This window comes from Mus caroli, chromosome 19, assembly GCF_900094665.2.
Source record: "Mus caroli chromosome 19, CAROLI_EIJ_v1.1, whole genome shotgun sequence".
NCBI lineage: Eukaryota > Metazoa > Chordata > Mammalia > Rodentia > Muridae > Mus > Mus caroli.
In genome coordinates, this window is record NC_034588.1 from 15,936,603 (window position 1) to 15,954,424 (window position 17,822).

At 45.9% G+C, this 17,822-nt stretch overlaps 2 protein-coding genes across 2 annotated transcripts in view; one reads left to right on the top strand and one right to left on the bottom strand.

Moving 5' to 3' along the window:
• Ostf1 (osteoclast stimulating factor 1) overlaps positions 1 to 15,427 on the bottom strand; it is a 52,664-nt gene extending 37,237 nt beyond the window's left edge. The window contains exon 1 of the mRNA XM_021151637.2: positions 15,222 to 15,427. Within this exon, the coding sequence (XP_021007296.1) occupies positions 15,222 to 15,255 (34 nt within the window). The 5' untranslated portion in view covers positions 15,256 to 15,427. The remainder of the gene's footprint in view (positions 1 to 15,221) is intronic.
• Positions 15,428 to 15,536: 109 nt separating this feature from the next.
• Nmrk1 (nicotinamide riboside kinase 1) overlaps positions 15,537 to 17,822 on the top strand; it is a 21,225-nt gene continuing 18,939 nt past the window's right edge. Inside the window, exon 1 of the mRNA XM_021152398.2 lies at positions 15,537 to 15,683. The gene's annotated coding sequence lies outside the window, so the exon portion shown is untranslated. The remainder of the gene's footprint in view (positions 15,684 to 17,822) is intronic.

A 17,822-nucleotide genomic window follows, 5' to 3' on the forward strand; every position in this document is an offset into this window, starting at 1 on the left:
TTCCGTGTACAACATATCCAAAAGACCAGAAACTTCCAAAGGACAAGTTCTTTGCCAACTGTGCCCTGGGTAAGTTAACGTGAGAGAAAGAGGAAGACAGTTACTAAACACTCCTCAATAGTTTTCAGGAAAATGCGAAAAGTGGAAGAAATTATTTCAATTCGGAGACTGCATGGACCATGTAAGAAAGAGAGAAGCCCGGTCACTGACAGCGACAGCAATGCCTAGTTGTTTTTATATGATCCATGACCTAAGAGTAAGCTTCACAGTTTTAAATAGTATGTCCCAGTACAAGAAAATGACCCGACCTCAAATGCAGTGTCCAGAGTGAAGATTTATCATGTATCAGAACACCTCTGCCATCGCATATTCTCTGGCTCCCTCTCTCACTATATGCACAGTCACGACGGACTTCACGTAGCCTGCCAAGCCTGAAATACTCAGTATCTGCCCCTGTACAGAAAACCCCCTATCCAAGGCCCCTTCTAAAAGTAACAAGTTAGACAAAGGCACATTATGGCAGAGCAAAGAGAACTGCAGCCCACATGCCCTACAAAGACCCCAAATGAGGCTGGGCTCAGCTTCCTCCTATATGAGACCCGTTAGCTGGGCAAATGACTACATGTCCAAGACCCGAGAGACAACATTCCCCAACACTAAAACCACTCATTAAAAATGAAATGACCCTTCTACACTCACACTTACAGGACATTTATTTACCATGGGCTAGGCATCATACAAAGCACTAACTTGCAGAGATTTGCTGAATACTTGAAACAAGCCAAACAGTCTACTACCCACATTTTATAGCTGAGGAAGCTGCAGTTGGGAAGTCCCTAGTCTGGGTGGGAACAGAGAACCAGGAAGAAGATTCCCTAAGGACAGGAGTTCATGAGGCTTATACCAGACTGCTGAGGTCAGGATGAAGAACCCAGGCTCTCAGCACTGGACACTCCCCAGAGAACCCAGCTTTTAACACAGATTCCTGAGAGTGAAAATATTAATACACATAAAGGAGCAGGTGCTGCTTCTGACACATATGTGTCTTGGGTTAGTCATGCTTGTATGCATTTGTACAGCATTCAGGGCTTAATGCATCTATCTTTGTTGTCACTGACAAAACATTCTTATCAAAAGTTTTGATAATAGACTAGGGAATGTACATACAATATTCAGGCAAAAACTCTCAGTGCTTTTATTACAGGAACAAGAATGTATATTAGATACCTTAGCTGCTAGAGAATTAAACAAGTTTAAAATTTGTATTTTTAAAACATATTTAGGGACATGAAAATAGAACTATTCATAGATAAAACATTCATTAGTATACATGTACACAATTCTAGGATATAGGTTACCTTTAATGTTTTATCATCATCTTCAAAAATTGGTTTTGAGCTAGGCCTGGTAACACCAGCCCATAACCCCAGGTCCTTGGAAGGTTCAAGCAGGAAGATCACAAATTTACAGCCACCAGGAAGCAGAGCAAGTATTCCAGGCCGGGACAACCGAGCAGGAGCTTGTTTCAAAGTAGAAAAGGCTGGGGACACGGCTCAGTGGTAGGGCACTGTTCCCTATATGCAAATCCCTAGGATCAGTAATGTTTGAAAAAATAGAGCTTTGCGAGGACAAACTTATTATTTTGCAATTATGTAAGAGACTGGCTGTGAAGTACACGAAATCTGCTACATAAAGCAAGATACGCATACAGAGAAACTACAGGAAAACACAAAATGCTATTTCCCTGGGTATCAGAGCAACACGTCATGTTTCCTTTATGCTATGAACTGTCGGGAATGAATAGGAATTACAAGAGAATATGGTCTTTACTAATGTCCTATTGAGGGACAACTTGGAAGACATGTGCATGTATCAGTGTTTTCTAATGGGGTATCCCTTTGTTCCCCTTTTCTCCGCGAAATGGCCATGAAAAGAAATGGCAGACAGTTAAACACCTACAATAGCACAAACATTCACACGGTGACCACTGAAATCAGCAGGTGGCAGGGGGGTAGCATCTCTTTGGATGTAAAATGATACTATAAGGTACCCATGCAGAGAGGCTAAGGATAGGAAGTCCCAGAACAAAGACCAAAGTGAGCATACAGGGGCTGAGGGCAGGAAGTGCGCTCTGGGGTCGTCCAGCAGGTCCCTGCACCTGAGACAGAGAGTGGAGGGAAGGGTGAGAGATCAGGCTGTGGGCATGAACCTGTGCTAGGGATCGCTCAAGACCAAGCTGGGGGGTGGGGGTGGGGGAGATCACACTTTATAATAACTTAGGCTGTTTTCAGGATTATTTCCAGTGGCTGAGAACTGGGTATAATTCCACATTATCAGACAACAAGGCAAACATAACCAACTCTCCCAGAAGGGAAATTGCTAAAGCACCGACATGTGTCTAGGCCAATGTGTGTACTCTCTCAAGTGCTTTAAAAAGACCCACAGTTCACAGGATACACACACATACACACACGCACATACACACACTCACAGATAGGCACACACACATATTTCCATAAAACTAAAGACAATTTCACTTAAAAAAACCAACCCTTTCCTTTCAGCTACTCACTCTAGTATTTCTCTTCCCATTTTCTCACACACACCCCTGCCTTTGCCCTTTGTGTTTACCACTCATAACTAATCACAGACCTTCTATCCTACCACGGGGGGGGGGCGGGGGGGGGTGCATAATTTGAAACAACAAGTCAGACCATTTCATGTATCGATGTGTGTGGCCAGTATTTAGAAAGCTTGTGAAAAAATACCAACAACAAAAAAACCCTTCAGACTTAAATATCTAGAACACTAGCATTAGTGAAATGCTCTTAAACTTACCCCTGTTGGCACATGCGAGCAAGACAGTGCGATGCTGGAAATGCGTTCAGCATGGATCAACACTACAAATGTCTTCAGTACACAGGAACTCTTCCAGCCCGACACAGAAACAAAGATTTACGGCGTGTGTGTGAGAAAGAACCACCAAAGGCCAAACCAACCGCACCTCAGGCAAGCGCTCAAGTAGTCAGACAGGGTGTGACACCAGGGTGGCCACATCTGTAGCAGAAAGCTAACACTCAAGCTCGGGTTTAGTGCAGCAAAGCCTGTGTGTGTGCGCAATGTGGAAATAACAAGAAAAGAGTGGGAAAAAAATCAACAAGGGACACCCTTGAAAATTGAGCGTTTCCTCTTCCAAAAACAAAAGGATTCAGTATTTTCCTCCACAGTACACCCAAGAGACCACAAAGATGGTGTCTCAGGGAGTCAGGCTTGATGGTGAAGTCTTCAAATACCACTACTTAGGAGGCTGAGGCAAGAGGATTACACATTGAAGGCCAGGCTAGGCCAGCTTGGGCAACTTATTGAGGACTCTGTCCCCCCCAAAAAATAAAAATTAAAAAAAAAAGTGACTGAGCTATATCTGTGTGAGGCCTTTGGTTTCAGCCCCAATTGGGGGTTACAGATGGGGGAGGGGAGTGCTTTATAAAGGAAGATGAGTTCAGAGGAGCTGTTTGTAAGAAGTCAACACGGTGACAAGTCAGACTCATTGCAACACCTGCCTTTCAGCTGGAGACTCCTCCCTGAGGATCCTCTCTTAAGCACAGCAGCACTTCAGAGTCCCATGCCTGTCATGGGAGGGTCAGGGACAGGCGGTGGCCCCAGAAACGTGGTGGTACAATGTGCGCCTACTGTCATCCCTGTCAAGATCTGGTTGGGAGTCTCCACCTCCACAACCATGGCCACTTAGCAGCAGACAGGAAGCTGGTAAGACCTGGTCCTCAAAGCTCAGACTATGGAAAGGAAGAGCCTGACAGAATGGGGAGATCTGGAAAGACCCAGCAAGTCTACGAGGCTCCCACAGGGCCAGAGGCGACCTTTACTGGGTGAGACATCATGGCATTCCCCCAAACCACCTCAGAGTTAGGAAGAAGGAAGGGTCCACCAAGGCCTCTAGAACTTCCTCAGAGAACAGGGGCAGATAAACTAAAAGATGTGGTTTTCTGGGTCCATCAGAAACAGGGTAAATTCTAGAACTGCTAGAGTAGAAACCCCCTTTTCTCTCACAGTCTGACTAGGGAGGCCGCAACCTCTGAAGGCCACAAACAGTACCTCACCTCCAGGACACTGTAAGACCCAATGCTCACCTCAGAGGCCATCCTCGGCTCACTGATTGCTTTACACTGTCCTTTGCATTGATGGCACCCAGAACCTCATTTGCATATTTATAAGTCTGGTGACATGGGTGGGATCAAACTGTGGAACAGGCCCTGAAACTCTGGAGATGCCCCGATTCCCTCCCAAGCCCAGATCCTGTGGTATCATTTGCTATCTCAGATGAGAACGGAGAGGCTGGGCCAGCAGGAGGAACCTGCAGCCTCAGGACTGTGGCCTGACCCACATACCATGCTCATCTGAACTCTATGCCCTGAGATAGCCATAAATTCACTCTCCTCTATATTCACCATCCCACACATATGTAGCTCACCATCTCTCGACATCTGTCCCAACAAATTAATATTTAAAGTATTATAATCTCCTATAAATAGAAATTCTTGAATCCTAAAGTCACAACAATAAAATTTGTTCCTATCACTATAAATTCCTAAGCTAGTCCTTTTAATCCCAGATATAAACGCTGTTTAGTAGTCGTGGGTGGGGAAGAAAAAAGGAGGCTTATAGTTTCTCAGTGGAATGCACACTGGCACACTGATGCAGAGTACCATGTGCACAGTCATTCTCTTCGGGAAGACTTCTCAACCCTCTGGGTAAAGAGCAACAAGGAAAATCTTCCTGCCTAGGATCCAGCATGAGTGTTCCTAGAAAACAAAGCCTGGCCGTGAACCCAAGTGTTTAAGATTGTCACATTTATTATTTTTAATTTTATTCAATCTTTCATTTCACACTCCAGATCTTATCCCCCTCCCAGTCCGTCCTTTGACTGTTCTATATCCCATATCTCCTCCTCCTCAACCCTCTGTCTCCACGAAGATGTCCCCACCTCCCCACCCCTGCTCTCCCCCCAACCACCCAGACCTCTCCACTCCCTGGGGCGTCTATTCTCTTGAGAGTTAGGTGCCTCTTCTCTGACTGAACCCAGACCTAGCAGTCCTCTGTTGTATACGTGTTGGGGGCCTCATATCAGCTGGTGTATGCTGCCTGGTTGGTGTTCCAGTATCTGAGAGATCTTGGGGTTCCAGGTTAATTGAGACTGCTGGTCCTCCTACAGGGTCTCCCTCCTCCTCAGCTTCTTCTAGCTCTGCCCTAATTCAACCACAGGGCTCAGCAGCTTCTGTCCATTGGTTGTAAGTAAATATCTGCATCTGACTCATTCAGCTGCTTGTTGGGTCTTTTGGAGGGCAGTCATGATAGGTCCCCGTTTGTGAGCACTCCGTAGCCTCAGTAATAGTGTCAGGCCTTGGGGCCTCTCCTTGAGTTGAGTCCCAGTTTGGGCTTGTCGCTGGACCTCCTTCTTCTCAGGCGCTTCTCCATTTTTGTCCCTGCAGTTCTTTTAGGCAGGAACAATTCTGTGTTAGTTTTGGACTGTAGGATGGCAAGCCCCTCCCTCATTTGATGCTCACTTTCTGCTGGAGGTGGCCTTTACAAGTTCCTTCTCCTCACTGTAGGGCATTTCATCTAAGGTCTCTCCGTTTGAGCCCTGACAGTCTCTCACCTGCCCCCACCTCCTGCCTCCCTGTTTCCATTCTTTCTGCTGGCCCCACAGGGCTTCAGTCCTTCTCCCCCACCCAATAGCTGATCATGTTCCCCTGTTCCTCTCCCTGTCCCCTTTTCCACCCAGGTTCCTCCCTCCTTCCCCCCCTGTGATTGCTTTCTTCTCCTTCCTAAGTGGGACTGGGGTGTCCTCACTTGGGCCCTGCAGCTTGTTAACCTTTTTTAGTTCTGTGGACTGTATCCTGGGTATTCTGTACTTTTTTTGACTAATATCCACTTATTAGTGAGTACATACCATGAATGTCCTTTTGGGTCTGAGTTACCTCACTCAGGATGCTGGCTCACAGTTAAGAGAACTGACTGCTCTTCCAAAGGGCCCCAAGTTCAATTCTCAGCAACCACATGGTGGCTCACAATCATCTGTAATAGCAGCTGATGCTCTCTTCTGCTGTGTCTGAAGACAGTGACAGTGTGCTCATATACATAAACAAGTCTTTTTAAAACATTGTAAGAGTCAGAAAGACAAGATGGAGTGACCCAGAAAGATGAACACTAAAGGATATTTTACACAAAGAATGAATTTCTAAAAGCTACAAGTCATCTTCCCAGAGCTCATATCCACAGAGCTGACATTTTTAAACATAATGTCCTATATGGTTTAATAGCTTCTAGGAGAGTCAGTTTTCTTTAAAGGGTATGCCCCCTGCTAGGTTGATCAGGATCGAAAGCCATGAGTATATAGGCAGCATAAATTGGTTCAGTGGGTTATTAAAAGGGGGGGAGAGAGGGGCAGAAAGTTGGGAGGGAGGAGGTAGAAATTAGATCTAAAATGAGCTGGGAGAAGAGTAGAAATATGATCAAATTACATTGTAAATTTTTCTCAAATCATAAAAATATTAGCTTAATAAGTAAATGAGTCGCAAAGAAACCCTGTCTCGGCAGCCATGCATGCACAGTCACGTTTTACAATGGTCTGACTAGATTTCGTGCCTATGGAAGCATCCTGCCAGACTCCCAAGTTTCTTTCTCCAGACACAACACTACCCTGTATGGGTGGAAACTGTGAAATGGGGATCTGATTTACTCAGCGATGCACTGTACCCCACCTTGGAGTTCATGCCATCCTCTCCCCTCTCAGGATCGTTCGTGGAAATCTCACTTGGAGTATTCCATCTCCCCACCACTGTGGAGCCACATGGCACTAAGCACCAAGCGAGGGGCAGGCGGCAAATAACTAAAGCTCCAAGTACGATGAGCTGTGTGAGTGGGATTATTCAGCAATATGAAAATGACACAAGAGGTCACTCAGGTGAACCTGAATCCTGCCTGTCATCACAGAGTCACTACTCAGGGAATTCCTCTCCAGAAACTTTTTTCTTACTCACTGCATCTACACCTTTTGTTTTGATCTCATGTAGTCCAGGCTGGCCCCAAACTTGCTGTATAGGTGACTCTGGCCTCCCCAGGGCTGGGATTACACCATCATGCCTGGTGTGTATGATACTGGGGATCAAACTCAGGTCTGTGTGCACACTCAGCAAACACTTCACTAACTGAGCTATGTCCCAGGCTTCTATTTTAATCTATTTTGGAGATGGGAACCACGAGAGATCAATAATCAGGTTAACACTAAGGGTGATTTTAATCAGATCTGAAGTAGTGAATTCATCTTCAGGGCCAATGGACAAAGAAAACAGGAACGAAAGTTCTAACTGTTCTGAGTGAGGAAGACTGAGATGGCCCTAAGTAAGACACTGTGCTCGGGCTCCTAGGCTTAAGATGTCCATATCATGCCCAAACAAGCTGGCTATGCCATTAGGGTCTACCTAAGATGCAGGAGCATCAGAGATCTAGATACCAATAAAAGGGGAGTAGCCAGAACAGGTGTCCTGACATCAGAGACCCTAGCCCAACCAGGAACTGGGCAAAAACTTGTTACAGAGCACAGAGCTCATGATGAGCAGGACCAAGTCCTAGGAACCAAAGGTCCCCAGAGAAGCCACAGCCTTGACATTCGTGTACAGACTTAGCCCTCCAGGCGGGGAAGGAAGGTATTCTGCAAGAAGCAGAACCTCCCTTGAGGGATGGGAGGGGTTCTCAGGAGGAGGATGGCAGCAGTTGCCACTGACAGCAGCTCCTACCAGAATGCAGCTCATGTTAGGGTCAGATGCTGGTTAGGTAGGGGATTTGGATTTATAACCTAAGCACAGACATTGCAGAAGAGGCAGTTCTCTTCCCCAAAAGAAAATTAAGGTTGTGAACAGGCACTTCCAGTTCGGCACATGCTTGGTATCTGAACTTGGGAGGGAAGGGTTTCTGTCGCAATGTTTCAAAGCCAGTGTCTCTGCCTGAAAAGTTTGTGAGAATGTCTCCAACAATCAAGGAAAGGCTTCGCTGATTCCTCAAAACAGACCCTCAAACAGCTGGAGTGTGTGCTCTGGAAAACCCCAGAAACCTCAGCAAGCCATGCGTCACAGATAAGTGTCAGACTCTGGACTTGAAGCAGAGACGAGACACAGCAATCTTCCGGAATTCCTGAGTCAGAGACACCTGTCACCTGAGACTCATCTCAGGCCCTCCTATGCTCAGAGGGTTAGTATATGGAAGCATCTCCCAGGAGGTGCAGCATTTGCTCCGGAGAGTCTGAAGAAGCCACACAGCCTTTTCAGATTAACCAACCCTTTGCTGAAGATAGGTCTTGTCTCATAGGAGTGAGTCGGACCCTAGATGGCTACCAGGGAGTCCTGAAATGAAAGCCAGGTGACTCTCATGAGGAAAGTCACAGTGCTCCTTCCAATTCTTTTAAGAGGCTTGAGTTAAGTCCCTCTAGCTTAGATACAATGTTATTAGTTGTGACATCTTTTTTAGTTTGAGTTTAAATTGCCTACAAGTCCCCACCTCAACCCCCGGAAAAAAAAAAAATTCAAGAAAGCCAAGAGAAACGATGGGACTCCAAGCGCTTGACGATTCCCAAGAATATAAAACCAAAGTAACTTGTCAAAGTAAAATCCCATGCCAATCAAAATGTACAACTACAAAATTTCCCTTCAATTTCTGCCCCCAAAATAAGTTGAGAAACTTGCCTGTAATACTCAAAAAATTGTTAAAAAAATAAAGAAGGAACTATCTGGCAAGACTGGAAGCCGGCAGCATGAGTCACCAAGTAACTTGTTTTATCCATGTGAAGTGCCTAACCTTTAACTACAGCTACATGATCAACTGCTGCAGCGTACCTGTGTGGAGGATCAGAGGGGACAGTTTAGGTCTCCCTTTCTGTATGGGACAGAACCATTTTCCAAAACCTAGGCAAATGGCTTTCTCTTTAGTTCAACACACACACACACACACACACACACATTGCAGTTCAATGTGTGCACCAAGTTCCCCTGGATTCTTAAAGAAACTTGGTACCTGTGGTCAGTCAAATGTGCATACCAGAATGGGTTGTTTTCTCTGTGCTTCAGTCAAATGACTTTCCCCTTCACACTCCTGCAAACTCTCACTCAACTCTCAAGACCCTTCTTCTATTACCGCTCTTCTGTGACATCTTCTCAGTTTCCCCAAGTTCTGTGCCCCACGCGTCCAGGCCTCTGATCATCAGGGAGATCCAAGGCAAATGTATTAAGTTTGTTTCCTGCTTTTTGGTGGTTAGGTAAACTGATATGATCAACTTGAAATGTCTCTGAAAAGGACAGTGAACCCAACTTCTGATACACAAATCCCACTGCAGGACCAGATCTTAAAAGATTTTCAAAACTAGGCTATCTGTTTTAACACTGCTATAACAAAAGACTGTAAATACCTAACTGTGCAACAAACATCAGGAAATATCATGTAGAAGTTTAAAAGAAACCCAGGCTCTCTTGGCACTAGTATGTTTATTTTTCTCCAAATTCCTCTAGTTTGAGCCAGGAAAATGGTTCATTGGGTTGAGGTACCTGCAGTCAAGTATCTCAAACAAGCTGGGTTTGATTTCTGGGATGCATATGGTAGAAGAGAGAACAGACGCTTGCAAGCTGCACTCTGAACTCCATAGCTGCTCGCTCGCTCTCTCAATCTCTCTCTCTCTCTCTCTGTCACACACACACACACAAGCCACATGTCCAGTTAAAGCCTGAGCTCTATTTCCAAGCCACTGCATTCACAAGGATATAGGGACCTACTTCACAGAGAAATCAGAATAAATACAGAGACAGAGGATGGGGAGGTGTTTCTCCCCTCCTGACACAGGCAGCCAGCAAAATGTTAATTTCCCCCATCACTGGCATCACCATCCAGGGAGTTTTCAAAATGTTTTCCCTACTCATCACATTTATAAGACAAACCATCCACCACCGCGTAGGTCTGAAAGCCAAGCGATCATTGCTTTCACCAGTGGTTCATTTTTACGCAGAGATGGATTACACAGTAGTTGAGACTTTTTTTTTTCTTTAAGAGAGAAACTCTTCCTCACAAGTTTTGTTAAAGAGCACACAGGCAATGCTTTTTACATTTTTACTATGAATGACAAAAGAACCCAGAGGCCTGTCCAGTTTCTCGAAAGCTTCACGGGTTTAGTTTCAACAATCACGTGATCACCCGTCACATGAAGTATTTATGTTGCTCTTCTCTCGTCACCAAAATCAATAAGCCATTTGAAAGGGATGCTCAAGGTCAGACATCAGGTTTCTTCTAACTACAGTGGACTCTCACCAAATTTGTCCAAAATGAGATGGCCGCAAGGTTCACATGGCATTCAGTGAATATATTATCCCATGGCCAGCGCATCGAATTTCTCAAACAGTGTCTATGAGAACAAAATTCTCTCCTGTACACTGACCAGCTGGGTAGAGCTACTCTCCTTGCATTGCAAAGATGGCTGAAAATCTCATAAAAGCACTCTAGACATACTGAGAGTCCATAGGGATCTGAAGGGCAGGATGGCCCATGTACTAAAGACTGATCCTCTGTGCCGTACCTAATGAGTAGCGGAGGGTTTCAGAGACAAACCTTCAGGGGCCAAAAGTGATGCCATAAAAGATAAAATGCCACACAAGGAAGGCACAAACTGTGATTGAAATGATGTTTCAAGCATATTACAGACAAAACAGAATGGAAACAAATCCCAGCCACAGCAAGACAACTCAATCTGACACCAGGGCGGCATTCTGAAGATAACTGCTTCTATCTTCTTTTTATAATAAAAACTGATTTGCAGGAAAAAAAACTGAGTTTATTCATCTGAACAGTGATTATTTGTCAATACTCTAAAACAGAATGTATATTTTATTATTATGCTTTGTTTTGTGAGGTAGGTGCTGCATGCTGAATCACCAGGCATGAATAACTACAGACATGTACCACTCTTCATGGTTCAGTTTGTTTTATCTTTTTCTTTTCTTTTTTTTTTTTTTAATATTTTTTTAAGATTTATTTATTTATTATATGTAAGTACACTGTAGCTGTCTTCAGACACACCCGAAGAGGGCGTCAGATCTCATTTCCGGTGGTTGTGAGCCACCATGTGGTTGCTGGGATTTGAACTCTGGACCTTCGGAAGAACAGTCGGGTGCTCTTACCCACTGAGCCATCTCACCAGCCTTCTTTTTCTTTTTTTAATTACAAGATTAAACAATTAAATGAGAATAGTCAGAAATCTAATTGTAGATACATAAACTAAGGACAAAACAAGTAAGGATGGAGTTTTATCTTACAGTTCCTGGGAAATCCCAGAGCCCGGTGCAAGGCCTACCATACAAGCTATATTAAGGAATGTCTAAGCCAGACACAGAGGAGGGTTGTGAATGCATTTGATCTCTGCACCCAGGAGGCAGAGGCAGACTGAGCTCAGTGTATTCCATCCAGGCAAGCCTGGGCTACACACAATAAGTTCCAGACCAGCTAGAGCTAGACAAGGAGACTGTCTCAAAAAGAAACAGATAGAAGCAAGCAGAAGCAAGGGAAGAAGAAAGCAGAAAAGAAAAAAAAGAAATGTCTAAAGGGCAACTCTGAATGCTCACCTTCTCCCCCAACTCTTGTTGTGGGGAGGGGAAATGGGGGAGAGGTCTCTCCTTTCAAGATCTCCCAGAATTTGCCTGGGCTGCCTCCTCCCACCAATGGCCCCTTGTTGGGTGCAGGCTGCTTAGCCTGAAAGATGCATCATTAACTTTGTTGTTTAATGTCCCTTGCTCTCTGTGACGCTTCACACTGACATAGGCTATGGAACCACACAGGGGACAAGCTTCCAGATTTACCCGTGAGGATCATCTAGAGTAAGTCAGCCTTTAAGAATGCCTGGAGGGTTAGTTAATATTGTTGTTCCACCTATAGGGTTGCAGACCCCTTCAACTCCTTGGGTACTTTCTCTAGCTCCTCCACTGGGGGCCCTGTGTTCCATCCAATAGCTGACTGTGAGCATCCACTTCTATATTTGCCAGGCACTGGCATAGCCTAACAAGAGACAGCTATATCAGGGTCCTTTCAGCAAAATCTTGCTGGCATATGCAATAGTGTCTGCGTTTGGTGGCTGATTATGGGATGGATCCCCGGGTGGGGCAGTCTCTGGATGGTCCATCCTTTTGTCTCAGCTCCAAACTTTGTCTCTGTAACTCCTTCCATGGGTATTTTGGTATCCCCAGAGCTCGTGTCTCTAGCTACATATGTAGCAGAAGATGGCCTAGTTGGCCATCATTGGGAAGAGAGGCCCCTTGGTCTTGCAAACTTTATATGCCCCAATACAGGGGAACACCAGGGCCAAGAAGTGGGAGTGGGTGGGTAGGGGAGCAGAGTGGGGTAGGGTATAGGGGGCTTTCAGGATAGCATTTGAAATGTAAATGAAGAAAATACCTAATAAAAAATTGGAAAAAATGCCTGGAGGGATTACATTGATTAGGTTAACTGAGTGGTGAACACTGATCCTAAACAAGGGCAGCACCATCCTGGTTTGAGTACTCCATCCGGATAAAAAGGAGGATGCTATCTGAGTGGGAGCATACATCCTTCTCTCTTCTGGACTGCAGATGTCATGTGGCTTGCTCTATCCAGAAGTTTCCTGCTGTGGTAGAGTACACTCACGCACTGTGCGGCAAATGAAATCCTTGATCTTTTAAATTGCAACAGAAAACAAACAAACAAACAACTAAATAAACCATGCCTCTAGACTCTTACAGTAAGTCCTCTGCCCCTCCATCTGGCCCCTGTCTTCTCAGTGTTGCCCTTTAAATTAGGAGCCATGTGGTCTTACTCCACTGCTACAGAAAACCTGCCTAACATAGGAAGAGAGTCTGTGGGAATTTCTGTCTCAGATCTCAGTGCCATTAGAAACAGCACATGTTAGTTTCCTGAGCACTGCAGGCCTTGCTGGTGGTCTTTCATCTGTCTGCATGAGGCTGAGAATCACAGGACCTCCCCTTTTTGGTAACTCTACAGGAGCCTAGGACCTGTATACCAGCTTACTTTTCTTTTCCTTTCTTACTATTCTTCCCTCTCTGCCCCAAGCCTTGTCTTCTCCCTCTCCCCCAACTCTCTCTGATAATTTGAATGTTTAGAAATATTTTGGAGAAGAGAGAGGGTGTAAACAAAGCAGCAAGTGACAAATTAAAACTTAGATATATTCTCAGGAATGCCCAGCTTCTTTGGAGACCTTCATCCCCGTGACTTGCCAAGGGAAGAAAGCACAGTACACCTGCTGTACCCTGACCAGGAGTGTTCAGCATGGCTGTGCATAAAGCAGTCTGGCTGGGGGCCAGAAACCTGGTTCTTTGAGATTCCTATCCAGTTGTAAAATATTCAGGGCTCCTCACACAGGGGCAAAGCACAAATCCTGGAGTCAAACATCTGAGTTGCACTCCTGTATGATACATACATCACCACCCCATTGCTGATAGGAGATGAGTTAACTTGTTGTGCCTTACTCCCCCTGGACACTGGGAATAAAAAACGGTTACTGACCTGGTAGGTTACTGAGAAGTGAATGAATTCAAACACGTATGGGTGACTAAACAAGCACCTAGCACACAGTACATGTGGGACAGCATGAAAATAAAACTTTCTGTTTTCAAGTAAACAAGCACATAGCTTAAGTCCTACTGACACTAATATTTCTCATTATCCATTACTAGGTAAATAAACCGACTTTCATGGCAACTCTATTTATGTTTGGGCCTCACTTATAAATCCAAAGTGAAGTCAAAGTTCTCTCTAAATAGTAAAAATGTTTAGCCATGTGTTTTCTGGTTTGCTGGAGAGGAAAAGGCAGAGATGTAAACAACAAAACTGGTTCCCAAAGCAAATCTCGACTTCGTAAAAGGCTGGGTCCTAAACCACACCCAAGGGTGCATGAACACACAAGTTCACAATCACGTACACAGGGCCAGGCTCCTGCCAACACTCACAGACTCAACACTGACTTCACTTTTACTGTATCTGGGGGAAATGAAAAACTTCACGAACTGATTCTCGGCACATTCTTCAAAATCAAGAGCTTTGTTCAGCCATCAAAGAACTCAGCTTAGTTGGACCCTCGAGGTACTGACTTACAGCAGAGTTTACAAAACTGCCACCTCATACATCCGCATCTAAATTGCAAATTGCAAACTTCTCAGATTTCACGTTGAGGGCAGCCTCAACCAGCACCCGCCCAGCCTCTCTGCTCAGGCCAAAGCCAGTCTGAGCCACTTCCTACATATTCCGGCCCTACAAAATTTACGTCGACAGCGAATGCCTGTTTCACAAATATGTGTGCATTATTTTCAAAGGCAGGGGCTTGATACTGCCACAAAAGAAGGAAACTGGATAATTATTGAAGTTGAAGTGACTGTCACTTTAGTAAAATAAACAAACAAGCAAAACCAATAAAACAACCTCAAGGGCAAAAAAAAAAAAAAAAAATCACTGAAGCAGCGTAAGCAGCTATAGAGATTGATGTAAATGGCTTTCAGCCTTTGTAATACCAAAGCTGCAGATTAGGAAAAGGGGGCTGGGAATTCGTCAAACATTCATCTCCCATTTTTTACGATTCCTGTCAATTCCCTATCCAAATGAAAGTTCCCACGGGTTTATTTAGTCTCGTTTCTCCACATCACAGAAAACACTCTAAGAACAACGATTTTAAAAGTGAACCAGGAAGGGTGATCAAGAAAACTGCTTTGAGGAACTTCGTACTCTCTCCAGTTGAGTTCGCGAGAGTCACCCTAAGCAAAAACACTAGGATGCATGATAGAGCGACACTGCCTAAAGCTAGGAGTCGAGAGAGTTGCAGCCCGGCTATCCCGCTGGCAGCGCCCGAGCAGCTCTCCAAAGCTCCCCGGAGACCTCGGGTCGCCGGCCCGCTCCAGCCCGGGCGCAAACCCCACCCAGCCGCAGCGCACTTCCCGTTCGCCTGCCGGTCAAGAACTCCAACTTGACAGCGACAGGGCGAAATATGAGGAAGTGGCCGCGACCGAGGTGCTGCCACCACACCGCTAGAACGTCCTGGCGAGCCGTGTGGACAGAGTCCGAGGACGCTCCTCGGGAACGCCGGCACCGGGTCCCGCAGCCTGGAGACCCGCACGCGCAGCGCACACCACTCTTACCTGGTTTGACCGGTTTGGGAGGTGGCTTGGACATGGCGCTACGCGGAGCGACCAGGCTCAGCCGCGGGAGCCCCACACGCACACGAGAACTGGGTGCCAAGCCTGCGCTGGCCGCGGCCGCTCCGGACCCGCGCGCAACCCGATGCGGGACACTCGGACCAGCGAGCTCCGCAGACAGCCCGGCCTTCCCACCAGGAAGTGGCCGCGCCTCGCCGGCTGCTGATTGGCTACGGCGGGGAGCCCGGCCGAGCCTCAGAGGTCCAGCCTGCTCCGGCACGCCGGAGCCCCGCCTTTCTCTTGGGGGAGGAGCCCTGCAGTAGCCACGCCTCCAGGCCCTGCTTAGGGGAGGCTATGAAAGCGCAGTGGAATTCGCTGCCTAGGTGAGTACCGGGCAGTGGTAGGCTTGAAACACTCTTGAAGCTTGCTCTGCGGCCCTGCTGGGAAGGATTCGAACCCGCTTCGGTGAGTACCCACTGCCTGCTGCGTACACACGGCGAGGCCTGGGGATCTTCAAGAGTCTCCTTCGCTGTATGTACCAGGAACCTGATTGCATCTAGGGAAACCGCGGTGGGACCCAAGTTCCGAAAAAGCAACTAGCCACTGCTAGCTGTAGGAGACCCCACATTTGCTGGCTGGAGAATCGGGTCTTGATCCCCCACGGGACAGGACAGCTTTTTCTGCAGCATCTGGTTAACAAACTCCAAAACACTTGCTGCCTGGCTTTTATTAAGACTTCTAACAGTGCTTTTGGCGTTTTTTAAATAGCTGAGACAAAAGCATAGTATTTTGTGGCACGTGGCACACGAAAGTTAGGGGAAACTTAGATTTCCGTGTCCATAAAATTTTATTAGAACACAGCATGCTCGTTTGCTTATGCATTGACTTTCTTATTACAATTTCAGAGTTGAATAGTTGCCCGCGAAGTCAAAACTATACTACTGGCTGGTACTTTATACAAGTTGCCCAACATGAGAGTTTATGTTCACACATAAGTAAACTCACAATGTCACAGTCAATATTATATGCCTATTGTATATTAGGGGTAATAAAAATGAAAATACTGGTTATGTAAGAAACTACAGGGTCAGCACAATAGTCCAGCTGCCCCTGCTGCCAAACCTGATGACCAGAGTTCAGCCTCTAGCACCCACACTTTGGAAAGAGAACTCCCAGAAGACCTATGACCTGAACATGTGTTCTGTGGTGAACCATGGCATGCACCTGCCCACACACATGCACACAACCTAGATACAAATGTAACAAAGCAACTTTTTAAAAAAAGAACCTCCACAAAATGGACCTTCAACGTGTCTATTGAAGGTTAATTTACAGGAGGGAAAAAGTGACTGAAACTTCAAGGGGCAAAGGTTAGCAGGAGCTTGGTCATGGCTATGCCCCCAGGCCTTGCTTACCAGGAACTCTACCTGTTGGGGGATTTCTGCTTACCAAAAGGGATCAAAGTTGAAATTAGTCCTGTTCACAGGAGCGTATCCAGATAACTCTAGAGTGAACCACACCGAAGTCCTGAAACCTGGGCCTTGAATTCATCTGAAGAGCGTGTGTGTTTGCTCTTGTGTTCCTCAGATTTGATGGTGGAGTTCTTGCCGCCTGCTGACTCTTCCCATACTCCCGGGAATCATTCTGTGCTTTAGAATTCTCTGTTCAGAAGTGGAATAGATCAAATATAAACATAAGCCAACTATGAAGAAGATTTTTGCCACAGAGGCAGCCTTGGCTGTGTGGCAAGTTCCTGACCAGCCTCGACTGCTACATAGTGAGATTCTGTCTCAACATATAAATGATATTAACAAATAAGAATGATAAGTAAGTGTGAAAAAGATAAATGGCTCATTTAAGGTTTGCTCCTCTCCCATCTTGTTCTTCTCCCTCTCTGTGGAAAGGATACAAGCACTAGTGGCTGAGGAGAAGACACTGCATAAATATCCCACAGGATTCGGGGTGACAGGATACCCTGACTTCAAGACTCTGAAAGGTCCAAAAGGTTGTCTCTCCAGAGACATTAAGATGTAGTTTATCTTGGCTCCGAGTTGTGTGTGCTTCACAACATCTCTGCTGCAAGGCCAGGTGTACAGACACACACCTGCAATCCCACCACTCTGTGGCAGAGAGTAGAGACCAGAGGTGCAGTATACGATTGTTCTTTAAGACTTTAAGGCTAGGCTGAAGCGCATGAAAGGCCTCTAAAACAATGAAACAAAAACCCTCTAGCACATATATGAAGCATGGCAACTTGCTCAACATTTGGTTTTGAAACCATGTTTAAGGAGGCTCCAATATATAATAAAATAGAATGATACAGATGTTGATGGGGCCATGTCTGAACCTGGAATGAATGTCTTGTGAATCCAACACAGTTTTTGGATGGACAACTCTGGGAATTAGTAGGCTGCTCACTGCTCCACTGGGCACTCAGCCTGGCACAAGCCTTGTTTCTGCATAGCCCAGTTCTCCACCCTTCTCACATCACCTGCTGGTTCCTGGTGAGATAGGTTCAGAATTCACCCGAAGCCGGGAGTGGTGGCGCACGCCTTTAATCCCAGCACTCGGGAGGCAGAGGCAGGCGGATTTCTGAGTTCGAGG